Source organism: Blennius ocellaris (genome assembly GCF_963422515.1).
Source record: "Blennius ocellaris genome assembly, contig: SCAFFOLD_156, whole genome shotgun sequence".
Lineage (NCBI taxonomy): Eukaryota > Metazoa > Chordata > Actinopteri > Blenniiformes > Blenniidae > Blennius > Blennius ocellaris.
This window is the reverse complement of record NW_027662074.1, coordinates 41,096-64,535: the sequence shown is the minus strand read 5'-3', so window position 1 is coordinate 64,535 and position 23,440 is coordinate 41,096. Positions and strand designations below refer to the sequence as shown.

The 23,440-nt window shown below is 47.1% G+C and overlaps 1 protein-coding gene across 1 annotated transcript; it reads right to left on the bottom strand.

The window, feature by feature from the left end:
* Positions 1 to 569: 569 nt before the first annotated feature.
* On the bottom strand, positions 570 to 22,818 carry iqub (IQ motif and ubiquitin domain containing; the record flags this gene model as incomplete). Its single annotated transcript, XM_080521792.1, is given in 15 exon segments — positions 570 to 758; positions 837 to 1,022; positions 1,330 to 1,557; positions 4,139 to 4,342; positions 10,046 to 10,216; positions 11,823 to 11,998; positions 13,217 to 13,427; positions 17,640 to 17,795; positions 18,402 to 18,536; positions 18,538 to 18,572; positions 19,168 to 19,347; positions 19,671 to 19,805; positions 21,411 to 21,593; positions 22,232 to 22,408; positions 22,701 to 22,818. Coding segments are annotated over 15 exon segments (2,472 nt in total). The 3' UTR covers positions 570 to 581.
* Positions 22,819 to 23,440: the final 622 nt, after the last annotated feature.

The window sequence follows — 23,440 nt, the reverse complement described above, 5'->3', positions numbered from 1 at the left end:
TCAGGCGGCCATGTTGGACTCAGGCGGCCATGTTTGACTCAGGCGGCCATGTTGGACTCAGGCGGCCATGTTGGACTCAGGCGGCCATGTTTGACTGAGGCGGCCATGTTGGACTCAGGTGGCCATGTTGGACTGAGGCGGCCATGTTGGACTCAGGCGGCCATGTTGGACTCAGGCGGCCATGTTTGACTGAGGCGGCCATGTTGGACTCAGGCGGCCATGTTGGACTCAGTCGGCCATGTTTGGCTGAGGCGGCCATGTTTGGCTGAGGCGGCCATGTTGGACTCCGGTTCTACTTTGTTATTGCAATTTGCTGCAGGAACATTAAGAAGGATTGACGGCGTGGAAAAGCTTGACTTAGTGTCAGGGAGCCGCCACAGGGGGCGCTGTGGAGCCCGTTGTGGCTCCGCAGCTTCAGATAGCGTGAGGAGGTGGAGGCAGGATGGAACTTTACTCTCTTATTGAAGTGAAATACTGCGATGATACACGGTTATACTTTCTACTTTATTCTTTTACAGAACGTTTGAAATGCAGATTTACCAAAAACTCTCAGGAACATTGATGCAGAATAGTTTTATTCTTTATTCCAGTTTGCAGTCAGATTGTGGGCGTGTCTGTGGCGGCCTGGAGACCACCTGGTTGGCCGGGGCAGCAGTGGGAGGGGCCAGGTACTCCGCCATGGCGCCGTTCTGACTGAAGTAGCATCGAGCTAACGCGTGTTTCTGTTGGACGTCACGGACGAAGTCCAGCTCGTACGCCTGAGCGTGCAGAAGACGCAGCATTAGCGAAGACAGCATTAGCAGCTAACGCAGGTGAACCAGGTGAGGTGGGCTCACCTGGAGGACGTCCTGGACGTCCCGGTGAGACGAGGCCTCCGGTGTGGACAGCAGGACACAGTTCCAGGGGCTCCAGTCGGTCCAGCGATCCCAGCGAACAAACACCAGGTCATCCAGGTCGTCCCTGGCCTCCAGGGCAGAGCGGCCCCCCCACACCACCTCCACCAGGTGGCGCAGGTCCTCCACCTGGAAGCAGTGTGTGGAGCTGCAGTGAGTGGGGGGGGGGGGTCTGGCCTGCAGGAGGAGGGGTCTGGGGGTCTGACCTGCAGGAGGAGGGTCTGGGGGGGGCTGATCTGCAGGAGGAGGGGTGTGGGGGGTCTGACCTGCAGGAGGAGGGGTCTGGGGGGTCTGACCTGCAGGAGGAGGGGTCTGGGGGGTCTGACCTGCAGGAGCAGGGGTCTGGGGGTGTGTGGGGGGTCTGACCTGCAGGAGGAGGGGTCTGGGGGGTCTGACCTGCAGGAGCAGGGGTCTGGGGGGGTGTGGGGGGTCTGACCTGCAGGAGCAGGGGGATCTTGGCCTCCCGGTTGAGGTCCAGCTCTTGGGCTCTCAGACGGGTCAGGAGGTTCTGGTAGGACCGGGAGTCGTTCTGCCGTCGGGCTCTGACGTCGTCTCGTCCACAGCAGAGACACAGAGAACCTCCACTGGGGGGCGCCGTCACCTGGGCGGAGCTCAGGGGGCGCCCACAGCGCCGGCAGCGGAACGCAGAGGACTCCTGGGGGGTCTGAGATACATAGCTGTACTGTATGGTACTGTATGGTACTGTATGGTACTGCACTGTATGGTACTGCACTGTATGGTACTGCACTGTATGGTACTATACTGTATGGTACTGTATGGTACTGCACTGTATGGTACTGTACTGTATGGTACTGCACTGTATGGTACTGTACTGTATGGTACTATACTGTATGGTACTATACTGTATGGTACTGTATGGTACTGCACTGTATGGTACTGCACTGTATGGTACTGTACTGTATGGTACTATACTGTATGGTACTGTATGGTACTGCACTGTATGGTACTGTACTGTACGGTACTATACTGTATGGTACTATACTGTATGGTGCTGTATGGTACTGTATGGTACTGCACTGTATGGTACTATACTGTATGGTGCTGTATGGAACTGTATGGTACTGCACTGTATGGTACTATACTGTATGGTACTGTACTGTATGGTGCTGTATGGAACTGTATGGTACTATACTGTATGGTACTGTACTGTATGGTACTATACTGTATGGTACTATACTGTATGGTGCTGTATGGAACTGTATGGTACTATACTGTATGGTACTGTACTGTATGGTACTATACTGTATGGTGCTGTATGGAACTGTATGGTACTGCACTGTATGGTACTATACTGTATGGTACTATACTGTATGGTGCTGTATGGAACTGTATGGTACTGCAACTGTATGGTACTATACTGTAGGTACTGTACTGTATGGTACAATACTGTATGGTACTATACTGTATGGTGCTGTATGGAACTGTATGGTACTGCACTGTATGGTACTATACTGTATGGTACTGTACTGTATGGTTACTATACTGTATGGTACTGTATGGTACTGTATGGTACTGCACTGTATGGTACTGCACTGTATGGTACTGTATGGTACTGCACTGTATGGTACTGCACTGTATGGTACTGTACTGTATGGTACTATACTGTATGGTACTATACTGTATGGTACTGTATGGTACTGCACTGTATGGTACTATACTGTATGGTACTATACTGTATGGTGCTGTATGGAACTGTATGGTACTGCACTGTATGGTACTATACTGTATAGTACTGTACTGTATGGTACTATACTGTATGGTACTATACTGTATGGTGCTGTATGGAACTGTATGGTACTGCACTGTATGGTACTATACTGTATGGTACTGTACTGTATGGTACTATACTGTATGGTACTATACTGTATGGTGCTGTATGGAACTGTATGGTACTGCACTGTATGGTACTTATACTGTATGGTACTATACTGTATGGTACTGTATGGTACTGTATGGTACTGCACTGTATGGTACTATACTGTATGGTACTGTACTGTATGGTACTATACTGTATGGTACTATACTGTATGGTGCTGTATGGAACTGTATAGTACTGTACTGTACTGGTACTATACTGTATGGTACTATACTGTATGGTGCTGTATGGAACTGTATGGTACTGCACTGTATGGTACTATACTGTATAGTACTGTACTGTATGGTACTATACTGTATGGTACTATACTGTATGGTGCTGTATGGAACTGTATGGTACTGCACTGTATGGTACTATACTGTATGGTACTGTACTGTATGGTACTATACTGTATGGTACTATACTGTATGGTGCTGTATGGAACTGTATGGTACTGCACTGTATGGTACTATACTGTATGGTACTGTACTGTATGGTACTATACTGTATGGTACTATACTGTATGTGCTGTATGGAACTGTATGGTACTGCACTGTATGGTACTATACTGTATGGTACTATACTGTATGGTACTGTATGGTACTGTATGGTACTGCACTGTATGGTACTGTACTGTATGGTACTGTATGGTACTGTATGGTACTGCACTGTATGGTACTATACTGTATGGTACTGTATGGTACTGTATGGTACTGCACTGTATGGTACTGTACTGTATGGTACTGTATGGTACTGTATGGTACTGCACTGTATGGTACTATACTGTATGGTACTGTATGGTACTGCACTGTATGGTACTGTACTGTATGGTACTATACTGTATGGTACTGTATGGTACTGTATGGTACTGCACTGTATGGTACTGTACTGTATTGTACTATACTGTATGGTACTATACTGTATGGTGCTGTATGGAACTGTATGGTACTGCACTGTATGGTACTATACTGTATGGTACTGTACTGTATGGTACTATACTGTATGGTACTGTATGGTACTGCACTGTATGGTACTGTACTGTATGGTACTATACTGTATGGTACTGTATGGTACTGTATGGTACTGCACTGTATGGTACTGTACTGTATGGTACTGTATGGTACTGTATGGTACTGCACTGTATGGTACTGTACTGTATGGTACTGTATGGTACTGCACTGTATGGTACTATACTGTATGGTACTATACTGTATGGTACTGTATGGTACTGTATGGTACTGAGGAGGGGAGGAAGAAGAGGAGGAGGAGGAGGAGGGGGAGGAAGAGGAGGGGGGAGGAAGAGGAGGAGGAGGAAGAAGAGGAGGAGGAAGAAGAAGAAGAGGAGGAGGAAGAAGAGGAGGAGGCTCACCTTCAGCACCTTATCCAGCTCTGGATTGACAGCAGGAGTTTTGATGAAGAGGAGGAGGAGGGTGGAGATCCTCTTCCTCAGCCCCTCCAGGTGGAGCTCCTTCATGTTGATACTCAGCAGGTGGAGCTCCCTGTCAATCAGCTCCATCAGGTCCCTGCCCAGCCGGCCCTGGACACCTCCACCTGCAGCTCCACCCTCCAACTGCTGCTGGCAGACTACACCTTGTTACTCGTGTGTGTGTGTGTGTGGGGGGGGGGGGGGGGGGGGGGAGAACCAGTGACAGTAAAGAGTTAAACAGTTCAAACTGCAGTAACCAGGAGGAAAACCAGCGACAGTAAAGAGTTAAACAGTTCAAACTGCAGTAACCAGGAGGAAAACCAGTGACAGTAAAGAGTTAAACAGTTCAAACTGCAGTAACCAGGAGGAAAACCAGCGACAGTAAAGAGTTAAACAGTTCAAACTGCAGTAACCAGGAGGAAAACCAGCGACAGTAAAGAGTTAAACAGTTCAAACTGCAGTAACCAGGAGGAAAACCAGCGACAGTAAAGAGTTAAACAGTTCAAACTGCAGTAACCAGGAGGAGAACCAGCGACAGTAAAGAGTTAAACAGTTCAAACTGCAGTAACCAGGAGGAAAACCAGTGACTGTAAAGAGTTAAACAGTTCAAACTGCAGTAACCAGGAGGAAAACCAGTGACAGTAAAGAGTTAAACAGTTCAAACTGCAGTAACCAGGAGGAAAACCAGCGACAGTAAAGAGTTAAACAGTTCAAACTGCAGTAACCAGGAGGAGAACCAGCGACAGTAAAGAGTTAAACAGTTCAAACTGCAGTAACCAGGAGGAGAACCAGCGACAGTAAAGAGTTAAACAGTTCAAACTGCAGTAACCAGGAGGAAAACCAGCGACAGTAAAGAGTTAAACAGTTCAAACTGCAGTAACCAGGAGGAAAACCAGCGACAGTAAAGAGTTAAACAGTTCAAACTGCAGTAACCAGGAGGAAAACCAGCGACAGTAAAGAGTTAAACAGTTCAAACTGCAGTAACCAGGAGGAGAACCAGCGACAGTAAAGAGTTAAACAGTTCAAACTGCAGTAACCAGGAGGAGAACCAGCGACAGTAAAGAGTTAAACAGTTCAAACTGCAGTAACCAGGAGGAAAACCAGCGACAGTAAAGAGTTAAACAGTTCAAACTGCAGTAACCAGGAGGAAAACCAGCGACTGTAAAGAGTTAAACAGTTCAAACTGCAGTAACCAGGAGGGAAACCAGCGACAGTAAAGAGTTAAACAGTTCAAACTGCAGTAACCAGGAGGAAAACCAGCAACTGTAAAGAGTTAAACAGTTCAAACTGCAGTAACCAGGAGGAAAACCAGCGACAGTAAAGAGTTAAACAGTTCAAACTGCAGTAACCAGGAGGAGAACCAGCGACAGTAAAGAGTTAAACAGTTCAAACTGCAGTAACCAGGAGGAAAACCAGCGACAGTAAAGAGTTAAACAGTTCAAACTGCAGTAACCAGGAGGAGAACCAGCGACAGTAAAGAGTTAAACAGTTCAAACTGCAGTAACCAGGAGGAAAACCAGCGACAGTAAAGAGTTAAACAGTTCAAACTGCAGTAACCAGGAGGAGAACCAGCGACAGTAAAGAGTTAAACAGTTCAAACTGCAGTAACCAGGAGGAAAACCAGCGACAGTAAAGAGTTAAACAGTTCAAACTGCAGTAACCAGGAGGAAAACCAGCGACAGTAAAGAGTTAAACAGTTCAAACTGCAGTAACCAGGAGGAAAACCAGCGACAGTAAAGAGTTAAACAGTTCAAACTGCAGTAACCAGGAGGAAAACCAGCGACAGTAAAGAGTTAAACAGTTCAAACTGCAGTAACCAGGAGGAAAACCAGCGACAGTAAAGAGTTAAACAGTTCAAACTGCAGTAACCAGGAGGAAAACCAGCGACAGTAAAGAGTTAAACAGTTCAAACTGCAGTAACCAGGAGGAAAACCAGCGACAGTAAAGAGTTAAACAGTTCAAACTGCAGTAACCAGGAGAACCAGTGACAGTAAAGAGTTAAACAGTTCAAACTGCAGTAACCAGGAGGAAAACCAGCGACAGTAAAGAGTTAAACAGTTCAAACTGCAGTAACCAGGAGGAAAACCAGCGACAGTAAAGAGTTAAACAGTTCAAACTGCAGTAACCAGGAGGAAAACCAGCGACAGTAAAGAGTTAAACAGTTCAAACTGCAGTAACCAGGAGAACCAGTGACTGTAAAGAGTTAAACAGTTCAAACTGCAGTAACCAGGAGGAGAACCAGCGACAGTAAAGAGTTAAACAGTTCAAACTGCAGTAACCAGGAGGAAAACCAGCGACAGTAAAGAGTTAAACAGTTCAAACTGCAGTAACCAGGAGGAAAACCAGCGACAGTAAAGAGTTAAACAGTTCAAACTGCAGTAACCAGGAGGAAAACCAGTGACAGTAAAGAGTTAAACAGTTCAAACTGCAGTAACCAGGAGGAAAACCAGCGACAGTAAAGAGTTAAACAGTTCAAACTGCAGTAACCAGGAGGAAAACCAGCGACAGTAAAGAGTTAAACAGTTCAAACTGCAGTAACCAGGAGGAAAACCAGCGACAGTAAAGAGTTAAACAGTTCAAACTGCAGTAACCAGGAGGAAAACCAGCGACAGTAAAGAGTTAAACAGTTCAAACTGCAGTAACCGGGAGGAGAACCAGCGACAGTAAAGAGTTAAACAGTTCAAACTGCAGTAACCGGGAGGAAAACCAGCGACAGTAAAGAGTTAAACAGTTCAAACTGCAGTAACCGGGAGGAAAACCAGCGACAGTAAAGAGTTAAACAGTTCAAACTGCAGTAACCAGGAGGAAAACCAGCGACAGTAAAGAGTTAAACAGTTCAAACTGCAGTAACCAGGAGGAAAACCAGCGACAGTAAAGAGTTAAACAGTTCAAACTGCAGTAACCAGGAGGAAAACCAGCGACAGTAAAGAGTTAAACAGTTCAAACTGCAGTAACCAGGAGGAAAACCAGCGACTGTAAAGAGTTAAACAGTTCAAACTGCAGTAACCAGGAGGAAAACCAGCGACAGTAAAGAGTTAAACAGTTCAAACTGCAGTAACCAGGAGGAAAACCAGCGACTGTAAAGAGTTAAACAGTTCAAACTGCAGTAACCAGGAGGAAAACCAGCGACAGTAAAGAGTTAAACAGTTCAAACTGCAGTAACCAGGAGGAAAACCAGTGACAGTAAAGAGTTAAACAGTTCAAACTGCAGTAACCAGGAGGAAAACCAGCGACAGTAAAGAGTTAAACAGTTCAAACTGCAGTAACCAGGAGGAAAACCAGCGACAGTAAAGAGTTAAACAGTTCAAACTGCAGTAACCAGGAGGAAAACCAGCGACAGTAAAGAGTTAAACAGTTCAAACTGCAGTAACCAGGAGGAAAACCAGCGACAGTAAAGAGTTAAACAGTTCAAACTGCAGTAACCAGGAGGAGAACCAGCGACAGTAAAGAGTTAAACAGTTCAAACTGCAGTAACCAGGAGGAAAACCAGCGACAGTAAAGAGTTAAACAGTTCAAACTGCAGTAACCAGGAGGAAAACCAGTGACTGTAAAGAGTTAAACAGTTCAAACTGCAGTAACCAGGAGGAGAACCAGCGACAGTAAAGAGTTAAACAGTTCAAACTGCAGTAACCAGGAGGAGAACCAGCGACAGTAAAGAGTTAAACAGTTCAAACTGCAGTAACCAGGAGGAAAACCAGTGACAGTAAAGAGTTAAACAGTTCAAACTGCAGTAACCAGGAGGAAAACCAGCGACAGTAAAGAGTTAAACAGTTCAAACTGCAGTAACCAGGAGGAAAACCAGCGACAGTAAAGAGTTAAACAGTTCAAACTGCAGTAACCAGGAGGAGAACCAGCGACAGTAAAGAGTTAAACAGTTCAAACTGCAGTAACCAGGAGGAAAACCAGTGACAGTAAAGAGTTAAACAGTTCAAACTGCAGTAACCAGGAGGAAAACCAGCGACAGTAAAGAGTTAAACAGTTCAAACTGCAGTAACCAGGAGGAAAACCAGCGACAGTAAAGAGTTAAACAGTTCAAACTGCAGTAACCAGGAGGAAGACCAGCGACAGTAAAGAGTTAAACAGTTCAAACTGCAGTAACCAGGAGGAAAACCAGCGACAGTAAAGAGTTAAACAGTTCAAACTGCAGTAACCAGGAGGAAAACCAGCGACTGTAAAGAGTTAAACAGTTCAAACTGCAGTAACCAGGAGGAAAACCAGCGACAGTAAAGAGTTAAACAGTTCAAACTGCAGTAACCAGGAGGAAAACCAGCGACTGTAAAGAGTTAAACAGTTCAAACTGCAGTAACCAGGAGGAAAACCAGCGACAGTAAAGAGTTAAACAGTTCAAACTGCAGTAACCAGGAGGAAAACCAGCGACAGTAAAGAGTTAAACAGTTCAAACTGCAGTAACCAGGAGGAAGACCAGCGACAGTAAAGAGTTAAACAGTTCAAACTGCAGTAACCAGGAGGAAAACCAGCGACAGTAAAGAGTTAAACAGTTCAAACTGCAGTAACCAGGAGGAAAACCAGCGACTGTAAAGAGTTAAACAGTTCAAACTGCAGTAACCAGGAGGAAAACCAGCGACAGTAAAGAGTTAAACAGTTCAAACTGCAGTAACCAGGAGGAAAACCAGCGACTGTAAAGAGTTAAACAGTTCAAACTGCAGTAACCAGGAGGAAAACCAGCGACAGTAAAGAGTTAAACAGTTCAAACTGCAGTAACCAGGAGGAGAACCAGTGACAGTAAAGAGTTAAACAGTTCAAACTGCAGTAACCAGGAGGAAAACCAGCGACAGTAAAGAGTTAAACAGTTCAAACTGCAGTAACCAGGAGGAAAACCAGCGACAGTAAAGAGTTAAACAGTTCAAACTGCAGTAACCAGGAGGAAAACCAGTGACAGTAAAGAGTTAAACAGTTCAAACTGCAGTAACCAGGAGGAGAACCAGCGACAGTAAAGAGTTAAACAGTTCAAACTGCAGTAACCAGGAGGAGAACCAGCGACAGTAAAGAGTTAAACAGTTCAAACTGCAGTAACCAGGAGGAGAACCAGTGACAGTAAAGAGTTAAACAGTTCAAACTGCAGTAACCAGGAGGAGAACCAGCGACAGTAAAGAGTTAAACAGTTCAAACTGCAGTAACCAGGAGGAAAACCAGCGACAGTAAAGAGTTAAACAGTTCAAACTGCAGTAACCAGGAGGAAAACCAGCGACAGTAAAGAGTTAAACAGTTCAAACTGCAGTAACCAGGAGGAGAACCAGCGACAGTAAAGAGTTAAACAGTTCAAACTGCAGTAACCAGGAGGAGAACCAGCGACAGTAAAGAGTTAAACAGTTCAAACTGCAGTAACCAGGAGGAAAACCAGCGACAGTAAAGAGTTAAACAGTTCAAACTGCAGTAACCAGGAGGAGAACCAGCGACAGTAAAGAGTTAAACAGTTCAAACTGCAGTAACCAGGAGGAAAACCAGCGACAGTAAAGAGTTAAACAGTTCAAACTGCAGTAACCAGGAGGAAAACCAGCGACAGTAAAGAGTTAAACAGTTCAAACTGCAGTAACCAGGAGGAAAACCAGCGACAGTAAAGAGTTAAACAGTTCAAATAGTCCAGATGTAGAAAAGAACTAAAGAATAAAATCATGAAAAAAGAGGAAAAACGTCTCCAAGAGCTGAAAATGTACTCAAATAAAGTAAATTGTAATCAGAATACTTTAGGATGAAAACTACATTTAGTTGTTGAAAGAGGTTTTTTCTTCCTTTCAGAGAATTGACATGTTTTGTGGCTCCGGTGCTTTTACTTTGGCGGGGCGTTAGACCCTGATGTGTTCAGTGGATGTGAGCAGGTGGAGGCGTCACCTGGACGGAGAGGCGGAGCTCCATCAGGACCTCCACCCTCTGCTGCCTCCCGCCCGCCGCCGCCCCGGCGCTCTGGTAGAGCCGCTGCAGCTCCTGAGCTCTGAGGGTGTCGGGTTTCACCACCTGGAGCCGACGCCCACCTGACAGTCGCCACCACACTGGAGCTGCTGACTGCAGGTCAGGTGACACGGCGGAGGTCACCTGACCTGCAGTACCAGGGACCCTAAGCTGGCCTAGTAGGAACCTCTGCTAGTACTAGTCTTACCATGTATGGTCATGTATGGTTACCACGTATGGTAATATATAGTTACCTATCAGGTAATATATAGTTACCTATCAGTAATATATAGTTACCTATCAGTAATATATAGTTACCTATCAGGTAATATATAGTTACCTATCAGTAATATAAAGTTACATATGTCAGGTAATATATAGTTACCTATCAGTAATATATAGTTACCTATCAGTAATATATAGTTACCTATCAGGTAATATATAGTTACCTATCAGTAATATAAAGTTACATATGTCAGGTAATATATAGTTACCTATCAGTAATATATAGTTACCTATCAGTAATATATAGTTACCTATCAGTAATATATAGTTACCTATCAGGTAATATATAGTTACATATGTCAGGTAATATATAGTTACCTATCAGTAATATATAGTTACATATGTCAGGTAATATATAGTTACCTATATCAGGTAATATATAGTTACCTATATCAGGTAATATATAGTTACCTATATCAGGTAATATATAGTTACCTATCAGGTAATATATAGTTACCTATATCAGGTAATATATAGTTACCTATATCAGGTAATATATAGTTACCTATATCAGGTAATACATAGTTACCTATCAGTAATATATAGTTACATATGTCAGGTAATATATAGTTACATATGTCAGGTAATATATAGTTACCTATCAGTAATATATAGTTACCTATCAGTAATATATAGTTACCTATCACTAATATAAAGTTACCTATCAGTAATATAAAGTTACCTATCAGTAATATATAGTTACCTATCAGTAATATAAAGTTACCTATCAGTAATATAAAGTTACCTATCAGTAATATATAGTTACCTATATCAGGTAATATATAGTTACCTATCAGGTAATATATAGTTACATATGTCAGGTAATATATAGTTACATATGTCAGGTAATATATAGTTACCTATCAGTAATATATAGTTACCTATCAGTAATATAAAGTTACCTATCAGTAATATATAGTTACCTATCAGTAATATAAAGTTACCTATCAGTAATATATAGTTACCTATCAGTAATATATAGTTACCTATCAGTAATATATAGTTACCTATCAGTAATATATAGTTACCTATCAGTAATATAAAGTTACCTATCAGTAATATATAGTTACCTATCAGTAATATATAGTTACCTATCAGTAATATATAGTTACCTATCAGTAATATATAGTTACCTATCAGTAATATATAGTTACCTATCAGTAATATAAAGTTACCTATCAGTAATATATAGTTACCTATCAGTAATATATAGTTACCTATCAGTAATATATAGTTACCTATCAGTAATATATAGTTACCTATCAGTAATATAAAGTTACCTATCAGTAATATATAGTTACCTATCAGTAATATATAGTTACCTATCAGTAAGATAAAGTTACCTATCAGTAATATAAAGTTACCTATCAGTAATATATAGTTACATATATCAGGTTGCTCTGCAGTGAGAAGGTAAACCAAGATGGCCGCCCACCTTGTCCAGGAGCTTGTGGCTCCGCCTCTCTCTGGCGGCGCCGGCGGCCAGGTGGCGGTGGCGGTCGATGTCGGCGAGGAGCTGCGCCTCCTCCTCCTGCAGGGCACAGAGCGCCTCCTTCCTCTGGGCTCCTCGGAGGGAGGTGTTGATCTGCTGCTCCTGCTGCCTCCTCCACCCTGGAAGCAGGACTGGCCTCACTGCTCCGCCTCACTGCTCCGCCTCACTGCTCCACCTCACTGCTCCGCCTCACTGCTCCACCTCACTGCTCCGCCTCACTGCTCCGCCTCACTGCTCCACCTCACTGCTCCGCCTCACTGCTCCAGCTCACTGCTCCGCCTCACTGCTCCACCTCACTGCTCCAGCTCACTGCTCCGCCTCACTGCTCTGCCTCACTGCTCCGCCTCACTGCTCCACCTCACTGCTCCCCCTCACTGCTCCGCCTCACTGCTCCGGCTCACTGCTCCGGCTCACTGCTCCGCCTCACTGCTCCACCTCACTGCTCCTGCTCACTGCTCCGCCTCACTGCTCCACCTCACTGCTCCAGCTCACTGCTCCAGCTCACTGCTCCGCCTCACTGTTCCACCTCACTGCTCCGCCTCACTGCTCCACCTCACTGCTCCAGCTCACTGCTCCGCCTCACTGCTCCGCCTCACTGCTCCGCCTCACTGCTCCACCTCACTGCTCCGGCTCACTGCTCCGCCTCACTGCTCCGCCTCACTGTTCCACCTCACTGCTCCAGCTCACTGCTCCGGCTCACTGCTCCGCCTCACTGCTCCACCTCACTGTTCCACCTCACTGCTCCAGCTCACTGCTCCAGCTCACTGCTCCACCTCACTGCTCCACCTCACTGCTCCACCTCACTGCTCCGGCTCACTGCTCCGCCTCACTGCTCCGCCTCACTGCTCCACCTCACTGTTCCACCTCACTGCTCCAGCTCACTGCTCCACCTCACTGCTCCGCCTCACTGCTCCACCTCACTGCTCCACCTCACTGCTCCGGCTCACTGCTCCGCCTCACTGCTCCACCTCACTGCTCCACCTCACTGTTCCACCTCACTGCTCTGCCTCACTGCTCCACCTCACTGCTCCGGCTCACTGTTCCACCTCACTGCTCCAGCTCACTGCTCCACCTCACTGCTCCAGCTCACTGCTCCACCTCACTGTTCCACCTCACTGCTCCAGCTCACTGCTCCACCTCACTGCACCGCCTCACTGCTCCACCTCACTGCTCCACCTCACTGCTCCACCTCACTGCTCCGCCTCACTGCTCCAGCTCACTGCTCCGCCTCACTGCTCCGCCTCACTGCTCCAGCTCACTGCTCCGCCTCACTGCTCCAGCTCACTGCTCCACCTCACTGCTCCACCTCACTGCACCGCGACCACCGCCTCACTTACTCTGCAGGTCGTGGTGCAGCAGGTCGAAGTCTTCCCTCCGCTCCGGTTTCATCCGGCGCCGCCGCCGCTCCTTCACCTGCTCCTCCTTCTCCTGCCGCCTCCTCCTCTCCTGCAGGTCCTGCCAGCACCTCCACCCCTCCCTCTCCTGACGGAGACGCTCCACCGCCTGGCGGGCCAGCCAGCCCCGAGTCCACGACTGCAGGCAGATCGTCTGGAGGAGGAGGAGGAGGAGGAAGAGGAGGAAGAACAGGAGGAGGAGGAGGAGGAGGAGGAAGAACAGGAGGAGGAACAGGAGGAGGAGGGCACCGTTAACACCTGAAACTAAAACCCCTGATAGAGGACGATAGTGAGAAAGGGAGGAAACTACAGTAATAACTACAGTAATAACTAAAGTAATAACTACAGTAATAACTACAGAGGTAACTACAGTGATAACTACAGAGGTAACTACAGTGATAACTACAGTAATAACTACAGAGGAAACTACAGTAATAACTACAGTAATAACTACAGAGGTAACTACAGTGATAACTACAGTAATAACTACAGAGGAAACTACAGTAATAACTACAGTAATAACTACAGAGGTAACTACAGTAATAACTACAGCGGTAACTACAGTAATAACTACAGTAATAACGACAGAGGTGACTAGAGTGATAACTACAGTAATAACTACAGTAATAACTACAGAGGTAACTACAGTAATAACTACAGTAATAACTACAGAGGTAACTACAGAGGAAACTACAGTAATAACTACAGTGATAACTACAGTGATAACTACAGAGGTAACTACAGTAATAACTACAGCGGTAACTACAGTAATAACTACAGTAATAACTACAGAGGTAACTACAGTAATAACTACAAAAGGTAACTACAGTAATAACTACAGCGGTAACTACAGCAATAACTACAGTAATAACTACAGCGGTAACTACAGTAATAACTACAGTAATAACTACAGAGGTAACTACAGCAATAACTACAGTAATAACGACAGAGGTAACTACAGTGATAACTACAGTAATAACTACAGTAATAACTACAGTAATAATTACAGAGGTAACTACAGTAATAACTACAGAGGTAACTACAGTGATAACTACAGTAATAACTACAGTAATAACTACAGAGGTAACTAAAGTAATAACTACAGTAATAACTACAGAGGTAACTACAGTAATAACTACAGTAATAACTACAGCGGTAACTACAGTAATAACTACAGAGGTAACTACAGTGATAACTACAGTGATAACTACAGTAATAACTACAGAGGTAACTACAGTAATAACTACAGTAATAACTACAGAGGTAACTACAGTAATAACTACAGTAATAACTACAGAGGTAACTACAGTAATAACTACAGAGGTAACTACAGTGATAACTACAGTAATGACTACAGTAATAACTACAGAGGTAACTACAGTAATAACTACAGCGGTAACTACAGTAATAACTACAGTAATAACTACAGAGGTAACTACAGTAATAATTACAGAGGTAACTACAGTAATAACTACAGTAATAACTACAGTAATAACTACAGTAATAACTACAGAGGTAACTACAGTAATAACTACAGAGGTAACTACAGTGATAACTACAGTAATAACTACAGTAATAACTACAGAGGTAACTACAGTAATAACTACAGTAATAACTACAGTAATAACTATAGAGGTAACTACAGTAATAACTACAGTAATAACTACAGCGGTAACTACAGTAATAACTACAGAGGTAACTACAGTGATAATTACAGTGATAACTACAGTAATAACTACAGAGGTAACTACAGAGGTAACTACAGTAATAACTACAGCGGTAACTACAGTAATAATTACAGAGGTAACTACAGTAATAACTACAGTAATAACTACAGTGATAACTACAGTAATAACTACAGTAATAACTACAGTAATAACTACAGAGGTAACTACAGTAATAACTACAGAGGTAACTACAGTGATAACTACAGTAATAACTACAGTAATAACTACAGAGGTAACTACAGTAATAACTACAGTAATAACTATAGAGGTAACTACAGTAATAACTACAGTAATAACTACAGCGGTAACTACAGTAATAACTACAGAGGTAACTACAGTGATAACTACAGTGATAACTACAGTTATAACTACAGAGGTAACTACAGTAATAACTACAGCGGTAACTACAGTAATAACTACAGAGGTAACTACAGTAATAACTACAGCGGTAACTACAGCAATAACTACAGTAATAACTACAGCGGTAACTACAGTAATAACTACAGTAATAACTACAGAGGTAACTACAGCAATAACTACAGTAATAACGACAGAGGTAACTACAGTGATAACTACAGTAATAACTACAGTAATAACTACAGTAATAATTACAGAGGTAACTACAGTAATAACTACAGTAATAACTACAGTGATAACTACAGTAATAACTACAGTAATAACTACAGTAATAATTACAGAGGTAACTACAGTGATAACTACAGTAATAACTACAGTAATAACTACAGAGGTAACTACAGTAATAACTACAGAGGTAACTACAGTGATAACTACAGTAATGACTACAGTAATAACTACAGCGGTAACTACAGCAATAACTACAGTAATAACTACAGCGGTAACTACAGTAATAACTACAGTAATAACTACAGAGGTAACTACAGCAATAACTACAGTAATAACGACAGAGGTAACTACAGTGATAACTTCAGTAATAACTACAGTAATAACTACAGTAATAATTACAGAGGTAACTACAGTAATAACTACAGAGGTAACTACAGTGATAACTACAGTAATAACTACAGTAATAACTACAGAGGTAACTACAGTAATAACTACAGTAATAACTACAGAGGTAACTACAGTAATAACTACAGTAATAACTACAGCGGTAACTACAGTAATAACTACAGAGGTAACTACAGTGATAACTACAGTGATAACTACAGTAATAACTACAGAGGTAACTACAGTAATAACTACAGCGGTAACTACAGTAATAACTACAGTAATAACTACAGAGGTAACTACAGTAATAACTACAGTAATAACTACAGAGGTAAGTACAGTAATAACTACAGAGGTAACTACAGTGATAACTACAGTAATGACTACAGTAATAACTACAGAGGTAACTACAGTAATAACTACAGCGGTAACTACAGTAATAACTACAGTAATAACTACAGAGGTAACTACAGTAATAATTACAGAGGTAACTACAGTAATAACTACAGTAATAACTACAGTGATAACTACAGTAATAACTACAGTAATAACTACAGAGGTAACTACAGTAATAACTACAGAGGTAACTACAGTGATAACTACAGTAATAACTACAGTAATAACTACAGAGGTAACTACAGTAATAACTACAGTAATAACTATAGAGGTAACTACAGTAATAACTACAGTAATAACTACAGCGGTAACTACAGTAATAACTACAGAGGTAACTACAGTGATAACTACAGTGATAACTACAGTAATAACTACAGAGGTAACTACAGTAATAACTACAGCGGTAACTACAGCAATAACTACAGTAATAACTACAGCGGTAACTACAGTAATAACTACAGTAATAACTACAGAGGTAACTACAGCAATAACTACAGTAATAACGACAGAGGTAACTACAGTGATAACTACAGTAATAACTACAGTAATAACTACAGTAATAATTACAGAGGTAACTACAGTAATAACTACAGTAATAACTACAGTGATAACTACAGTAATAACTACAGTAATAACTACAGTAATAATTACAGAGGTAACTACAGTGATAACTACAGTAATAACTACAGTAATAACTACAGAGGTAACTACAGTAATAACTACAGAGGTAACTACAGTGATAACTACAGTAATGACTACAGTAATAACTACAGAGGTAACTACAGTAATAACTACAGCGGTAACTACAGTAATAACTACAGTAATAACTACAGAGGTAACTACAGTAATAACTACAGAGGTAACTACAGTAATAACTACAGTAATAACTACAGCGGTGACTCCGCCCCCCCTGATGACACATCACACCCCTATAGAGAACTACTGGTGACGTCTCGGGGTCAGAGAACCTCCAGAAGGTTCCGATGTCCCCGGACCCCGTCAGTCCAGTGGAGGGACCAGGTCTGGACTGTCTCTGGAGACACTACAGACCCCGTCAGTCCAGTGGAGGGACCAGGTCTGGACTGTCTCTGGAGACACTACAGACCCCGTCAGTCCAGTGGAGGGACCAGGTCTGGACTGTCTCTGGAGACACTACCTAACCTGTAGGTCCAACTGGAGGACGTGGTTCACGTTGGACACTGGTTGTCCTCCAGGGACTCAGCTATCAAGTGATGAGACGGGACGTGTCCTCCTGAGGGGGACAAAAGACGCACCGCCTGCAGCCGGCGGTCCTGCAGCTGGTCTGCCGAGGTGAATGTCCCCGGAGACAGGAGCCGGTCTCCGCGGCAGGAGACGTAGCAGCCGACCCCCGTCATCTGGGTGGAGGCGTCCACTGGACACTGCTGAGACGTCCTCTGCACCTCTGCTGTCTGTCCAACACAAAGACAGCAGCTGCAGTCTCATGAAGCAGACTTGTCTCCCCCCTGTGGTGAACTGTGCCCCCCCCCCCCCCGGTGAACTGTGTGTCCCCCCCCCCGTGGTGAACTGCGTCCCCCCCTCCCCCTGTGGTGAACTGTGCCCCCCCCCCCGTGGTGAACTGTGTCCGCCCCCCTGTGGTGAACTGTGCCCCCCCCCCCCCGTGGTGAACTGTGTCCGCCCCCCCTGTGGTGAACTGCGTCCCCCCCTCCCCCTGTGGTGAACTGTGCCCCCCCCCGTGGTGAACTGTGCCCCCCCCCGTGGTGAACTGTGTCCGCCCCCCTGTGGTGAACTGGGCCCCCCCCCCCGTGGTGAACTGCGTCCCCCCCTCCCCCTGTGGTGAACTGCGTCCCCCCCTCCCCCCGTGGTGAACTGTGTCCGCCCCCCCTGTGGTGAACTGTGTCCCCCCCCCCGTGGTGAACTGTGTCCACCCCCCCCGTGGTGAACTGTGTCCGCCCCCCCTGTGGTGAACTATGTCCCCCCCCCCCCCCCCCCCCCCGTGGTGAACTGTGTCCCCCCCCTGTGGTGAACTGTGGCCCTACCAGCCCCAGCAGCCCTACCTGTGTGGCCCGGCTGCAGACCGGCGCCCCCTGCTGGCGCCTCCTGCTGGGCGGAGTCTGAACGGCAGCGTGGTGGAACTCTGCTCCCGTCAGCCGCTGCCTGTAGCCCCCCAGGAAGGCTTTATGCTGGGGGGGGCCGCTGGATCTCCACCACCACCTCCTGGGTCTGACCTGCAGGCTCTAGACCAGGACCCCCCAGTCAGAGACTAGACCTCTAATCCAGATTATAGAGCATCTTCCTCCTCTAATCCAGATTATAGAGCATCTTCCTCCTCTAATCCAGATTATAGAGCATCTTCCTCCTCTAATCCAGATTATAGAGCATCTTCCTCCTCTAATCCAGATTATAGAGCATCTCCCTCCTCTAATCCAGATTATAGAGCATCTCCCTCCTCTAATCCAGATTATAGAGCATCTTCTTCCTCTAATCCAGATTATAGAGCATCTCCCTCCTCTAATCCAGATTATAGAGCATCTTCCTCCTCTAATCCAGATTATAGAGCATCTTCCCCCTCTAATCCAGATTATAGAGCATCTTCCCCCTCTAATCCAGATTATAGAGCATCTTGCTCCTCTAATCCAGATTATAGAGCATCTTCCTCCTCTAATCCAGATTATAGAGCATCTTCCTCCTCTAATCCAGATTATAGAGCATCTTCCTCCTCTAATCCAGATTATAGAGCATCTTCCTCCTCTAATCCAGATTATAGAGCATCTTCCTCCTCTAATCCAGATTATAGAGCATTATATATCACACTGGGTTTACCTGTGCCGCTGCTGGTTTGCACCTGGACGGTGATGACGTCCGGCATGGCGTCTTGCTCCGGCGGGCGTAGCGGGCGTAGCGGGTGGGTGTCCGGGTGGGTGGAGGACATCTCCATGCGGGTGGAGCTGTGAGGCCGAACGCCGAGTTCCATGAGGCTCCGCTGCTCCTCCACCGCCCGGCCTGGACACCACACACACTGGCATAACAGGACGCCTCCATGCAGTACTGGCGGCTGCCACTAGGTGAGGGGGCAGCAACCTGCAGAGCCCTGCAGAGCCCTACAGAGCCCTACAGAGCCCTGGAGAGCCCTGGAGAGCCCTACAGAGCCCTACAGAGCCCTACAGAGCCCTACAGAGCCCGGCAGTCGCTGCACCACTTTATAGCTTCAAATGATTTGAATTCCACACTGATGTGTGATGTTTTAAATGTAGAGAGGGAAATATTCTCTTTTTGAAGAACTGGGTATGTATGGCCTCAGACAGGAAGTGTAGGGACGTCCATACCGTCCAGGGACAGCCGCAGGACCTCCTCAGGGACTCTCAGCTCAGACGCCAGCTGACGCTTCAGCTCCTGGATGCTGAGGCCGATGGCGAAGGCCACCGTCATCACGTGACCCTCTGGAACCAGCGCCACCTTCACTGGAACCAGCAAGAGACACTGGTCACATGACCCTCCAGCACCAACCAGCAAGAGACACTGGTCACATGACCCTCCAGCACCAACCAGCAAGAGACACTGGTCACATGACCCTCCAGCACCAACCAGCAAGAGACACTGGTCACATGACCCTCCAGCACCAACCAGCAAGAGACACTGGTCACATGACATCAAACGGCTTTTTAAAGAAGGAATGTTTCTTTCTTCATGATGCTCCAGAGGAGTCGTCAGCCGGAGTCTCCAGAGGAGTCGTCAGCCGGAGTCTCCAGAGGAGTCGTCAGCCGGAGTCTCTAGAGGACTCGTCAGCCGGAGTCTCTAGAGGAGTCGTCAGCCGGAGTCTCCAGAGGAGTCGTCAGCCGGAGTCTCCAGAGGAGTCGTCAGCCGGAGTCTCCAGAGGAGTCGTCAGCCGGAGTCTCCAGAGGAGTCGTCAGCCGGAGTCTCTAGAGGAGTCGTCAGCCGGAGTCTCTAGAGGACTCGTCAGCCGGAGTCTCCAGAGGAGTCGTCAGCCGGAGTCTCTAGAGGAGTCGTCAGCCGGAGTCTCCAGAGGAGTCGTCAGCCGGAGTCTCCAGAGGAGTCGTCAGCCGGAGTCTCTAGAGGAGTCGTCAGCCGGAGTCTCCAGAGGAGTCGTCAGCCGGAGTCTCCAGAGGAGTCGTCAGCCGGAGTCTCCAGAGGAGTCGTCAGCCGGAGTCTCTAGAGGAGTCGTCAGCCGGAGTCTCTAGAGGAGTCGTCAGCCGGAGTCTTTAGAGGAGTCGTCAGCCGGAGTCTCTAGAGGAGTCATCAGCCGGAGTCTTTAGAGGAGTCGTCAGCCGGAGTCTCTAGAGGAGTCGTCAGCCGGAGTCTCTAGAGGAGTCGTCAGCCGGAGTCTCTAGAGGAGTCGTCAGCCGGAGTCTCTAGAGGAGTCGTCAGCCGGAGTCTCTAGAGGAGTCGTCACGTCTCCTTGAAATGAGTTCTTAACATTTCTCAGTAAAACAAATCCAACATGGAGCTTCTGACTGTTTCATACCAACTTCCTGTCTGAGTCCAGGAGAGAGTCTGACTGCTAGCATGTCAGCTGCTGATTGGCTGCAGGGCTGGACACCATTCATAGCTTAGCTTAGCATAACATAGCATAATATAGCATGGCATAGCATAATGATAGTAAAAATATTATATTATATACATGCGCTGATTCTCTTCCTGGATACGAGCATCTTCAGTTTCCTCTGAGGTTCAACAGCAACAATCAAGTTTTAACCAAGAAACGAGTTGCTAACGGTGAAGACTCCTTCAAAAGGAGTCGCTAACGGTGAAGACTCCTTCAAAAGGAGTCATTAGAACAGATCTATCATATTGTAGTCGTTTTTTCTGGGCTGCAGAGTTTGACTGAGGTCTGGACTCATTGATCTGCTCTGTTTTCCTGGACACACGCACGCACGCACACACACGCACGCACGCACGCACGCACGCGCACACACACGCACACACACACACACACACACACACACACACACACACACACACACACACACACACACACACACACCACACACACACACTGGAATGAAGCCAGAGGGTCAAAGGTTCAGGCTGCTTCTCGTCAGTCTCACCTGTGACCGCAGAGTTCCCAGCGTCCTCCTCTTCCTCATCTTCCTCCTCTTCCTCACCTTCCTCCTCTTCTTCACCTTCCTCATCTTCCTCCTCTTCCTCCTCTTCTTCACCTTCCTCACCTTCCTCACCGTCCTCATCTTCACCTCCGCGGTCCTCAGCTCCTCCCAGCAGCGTCGCCACACCTGCACAGTTCACTTCCTGTCACCACTGGAAACATGAAGCTGCAGCAGAAGACATGGACCAGGAGGACCAAGTCTCCTGGTCCACATGTCCCTCTGGAGACCAGGAGGACCAAGTCTCCTGGTCCACATGTCCCTCTGGAGACCAGGAGGACCAAGTCTCCTGGTCCACATGTCCCTCTGGAGACCAGGAGGACCAAGTCTCCTGGTCCACATGTCCCTCTGGACCAGGAGGACCAAGTCTCCTGGTCCACATGTCCCTCTGGAGACCAGGAGGACCAAGTCTCCTGGTCCACATGTCCCTCTGGACCAGGAGGACCAAGTCTCCTGGTCCACATGTCCCTCTGGAGACCAGGAGGACCAAGTCTCCTGGTCCACATGTCCCTCTGGACCAGGAGGACCAAGTCTCCTGGTCCACATGTCCCTCTGGAGACCAGGAGACCAAGTCTCCTGGTCCACATGTCCCTCTGGACCAGGAGGACCAAGTCTCCTGGTCCACATGTCCCTCTGGAGACCAGCCTGGACACCCTGAGCTCCTCCGTGAAGACAGCAGTGGTCCCGTCTAGTACGATGGCCACAACAACAACAACAACAACAACAACAACAAGTGAAGAATAAAGAAATGAAGGAACTTGTTCCACCTCCTCCACCCGGTGCTCCTCCTCCTCCTCCACCCGGTGCTTCTCCTCCACCCGGTGCTTCTCCTCCTCCTCCACCTGGTGCTTCTCCTCCACCTAGTGCTTCTCCTCCACCTGGTGCTTCTCCTCCACCCGGTGCTCCTCCTCCTCCTCCTCCTCCCCCCGGTGCTTCTCCTCCACCTGGTGCTTCTCCTCCACCCGGTGCTTCTCCTCCACCCAGTGCTTCTCCTCCACCCGGTGCTTCCTCCTCCTCCTCCTCCTCCACCCGGTGCTCTTCCTCCTCCTCCACCCAGTGCTTCTCCTCCTCCTCCACCCGGTGCTTCTCCTCCACCCGGTGCTCCTCCTCCTCCTCCTCCTCCACCCGGTGCTTCTCCTCCACCTGGTGCTTCTCCTCCACCCAGTGCTTCTCCTCCACCCGGTGCTCCTCCTCCTCCTCCCCCCGGTGCTCCTCCTCCGGGTGACGAGCCGCTGCCAGCCTGCTCCTCCTGCTCCTCCTGCTCCTCCTGCTCCTCCTCTCCGCCCGGCTCTCGGTCGCCCTCTGCCGGTGCACCGAGCTCCGGGTGGACTCTCGGGTCTCCCGGTTCCCACATGCCGCCGTCAGCTGAAGCTGCAAAGCCCCGTGAAGGCCCCCGGGCCGGTCCTGGTCCTGGTCCTGGTTCCGGTCCTGGTCCTGGTTCCGGTCCTGGTCCTGGTTCCGGTCCTGGTTCTGGTTCCGGTTCCTCTCCACCGCGGATCTCCGAACTTCTTCTCCTCCGAGCTTCGACGGACGGACGAGGAACGTTTGGTTGCCTGGCAACAGAAGCGTTGACACGTTGTGAAGAGCAACACACACTTCCTGTTTGGTAACGCTGTTCCCAGGGGCGCTCCGGGGGGGGCCGTGGGGGCGCTCCGGGGGGGGGGGGAGCTTCAGAGAACAAAGCAGAACAAAACCTGATTCCAACTTTCTGTAGTCTTCAGGACTGAAAAACTATTTTGAAAGGGTTTTATCTTTGTTTATCTTTAGCCTGGTAGCTTTTAGCTGTTTACAAGCCGCTAGTTTAGAGAGCCTGGGGGGGTTGAGGAGCCGGGGGGGGGCTGAGGAACCAGGGGGGGTTGAGGAGCCGGGGGGGGCTGAGGAACCAGGGGGGGCTGAGGAGCCAGGGGGGGGGGCTGAGGAACCAGGGGGGGGGGCTGAGGAACCAGGGGGGGCTGAGGAGCCAGGGGGGTGATGGG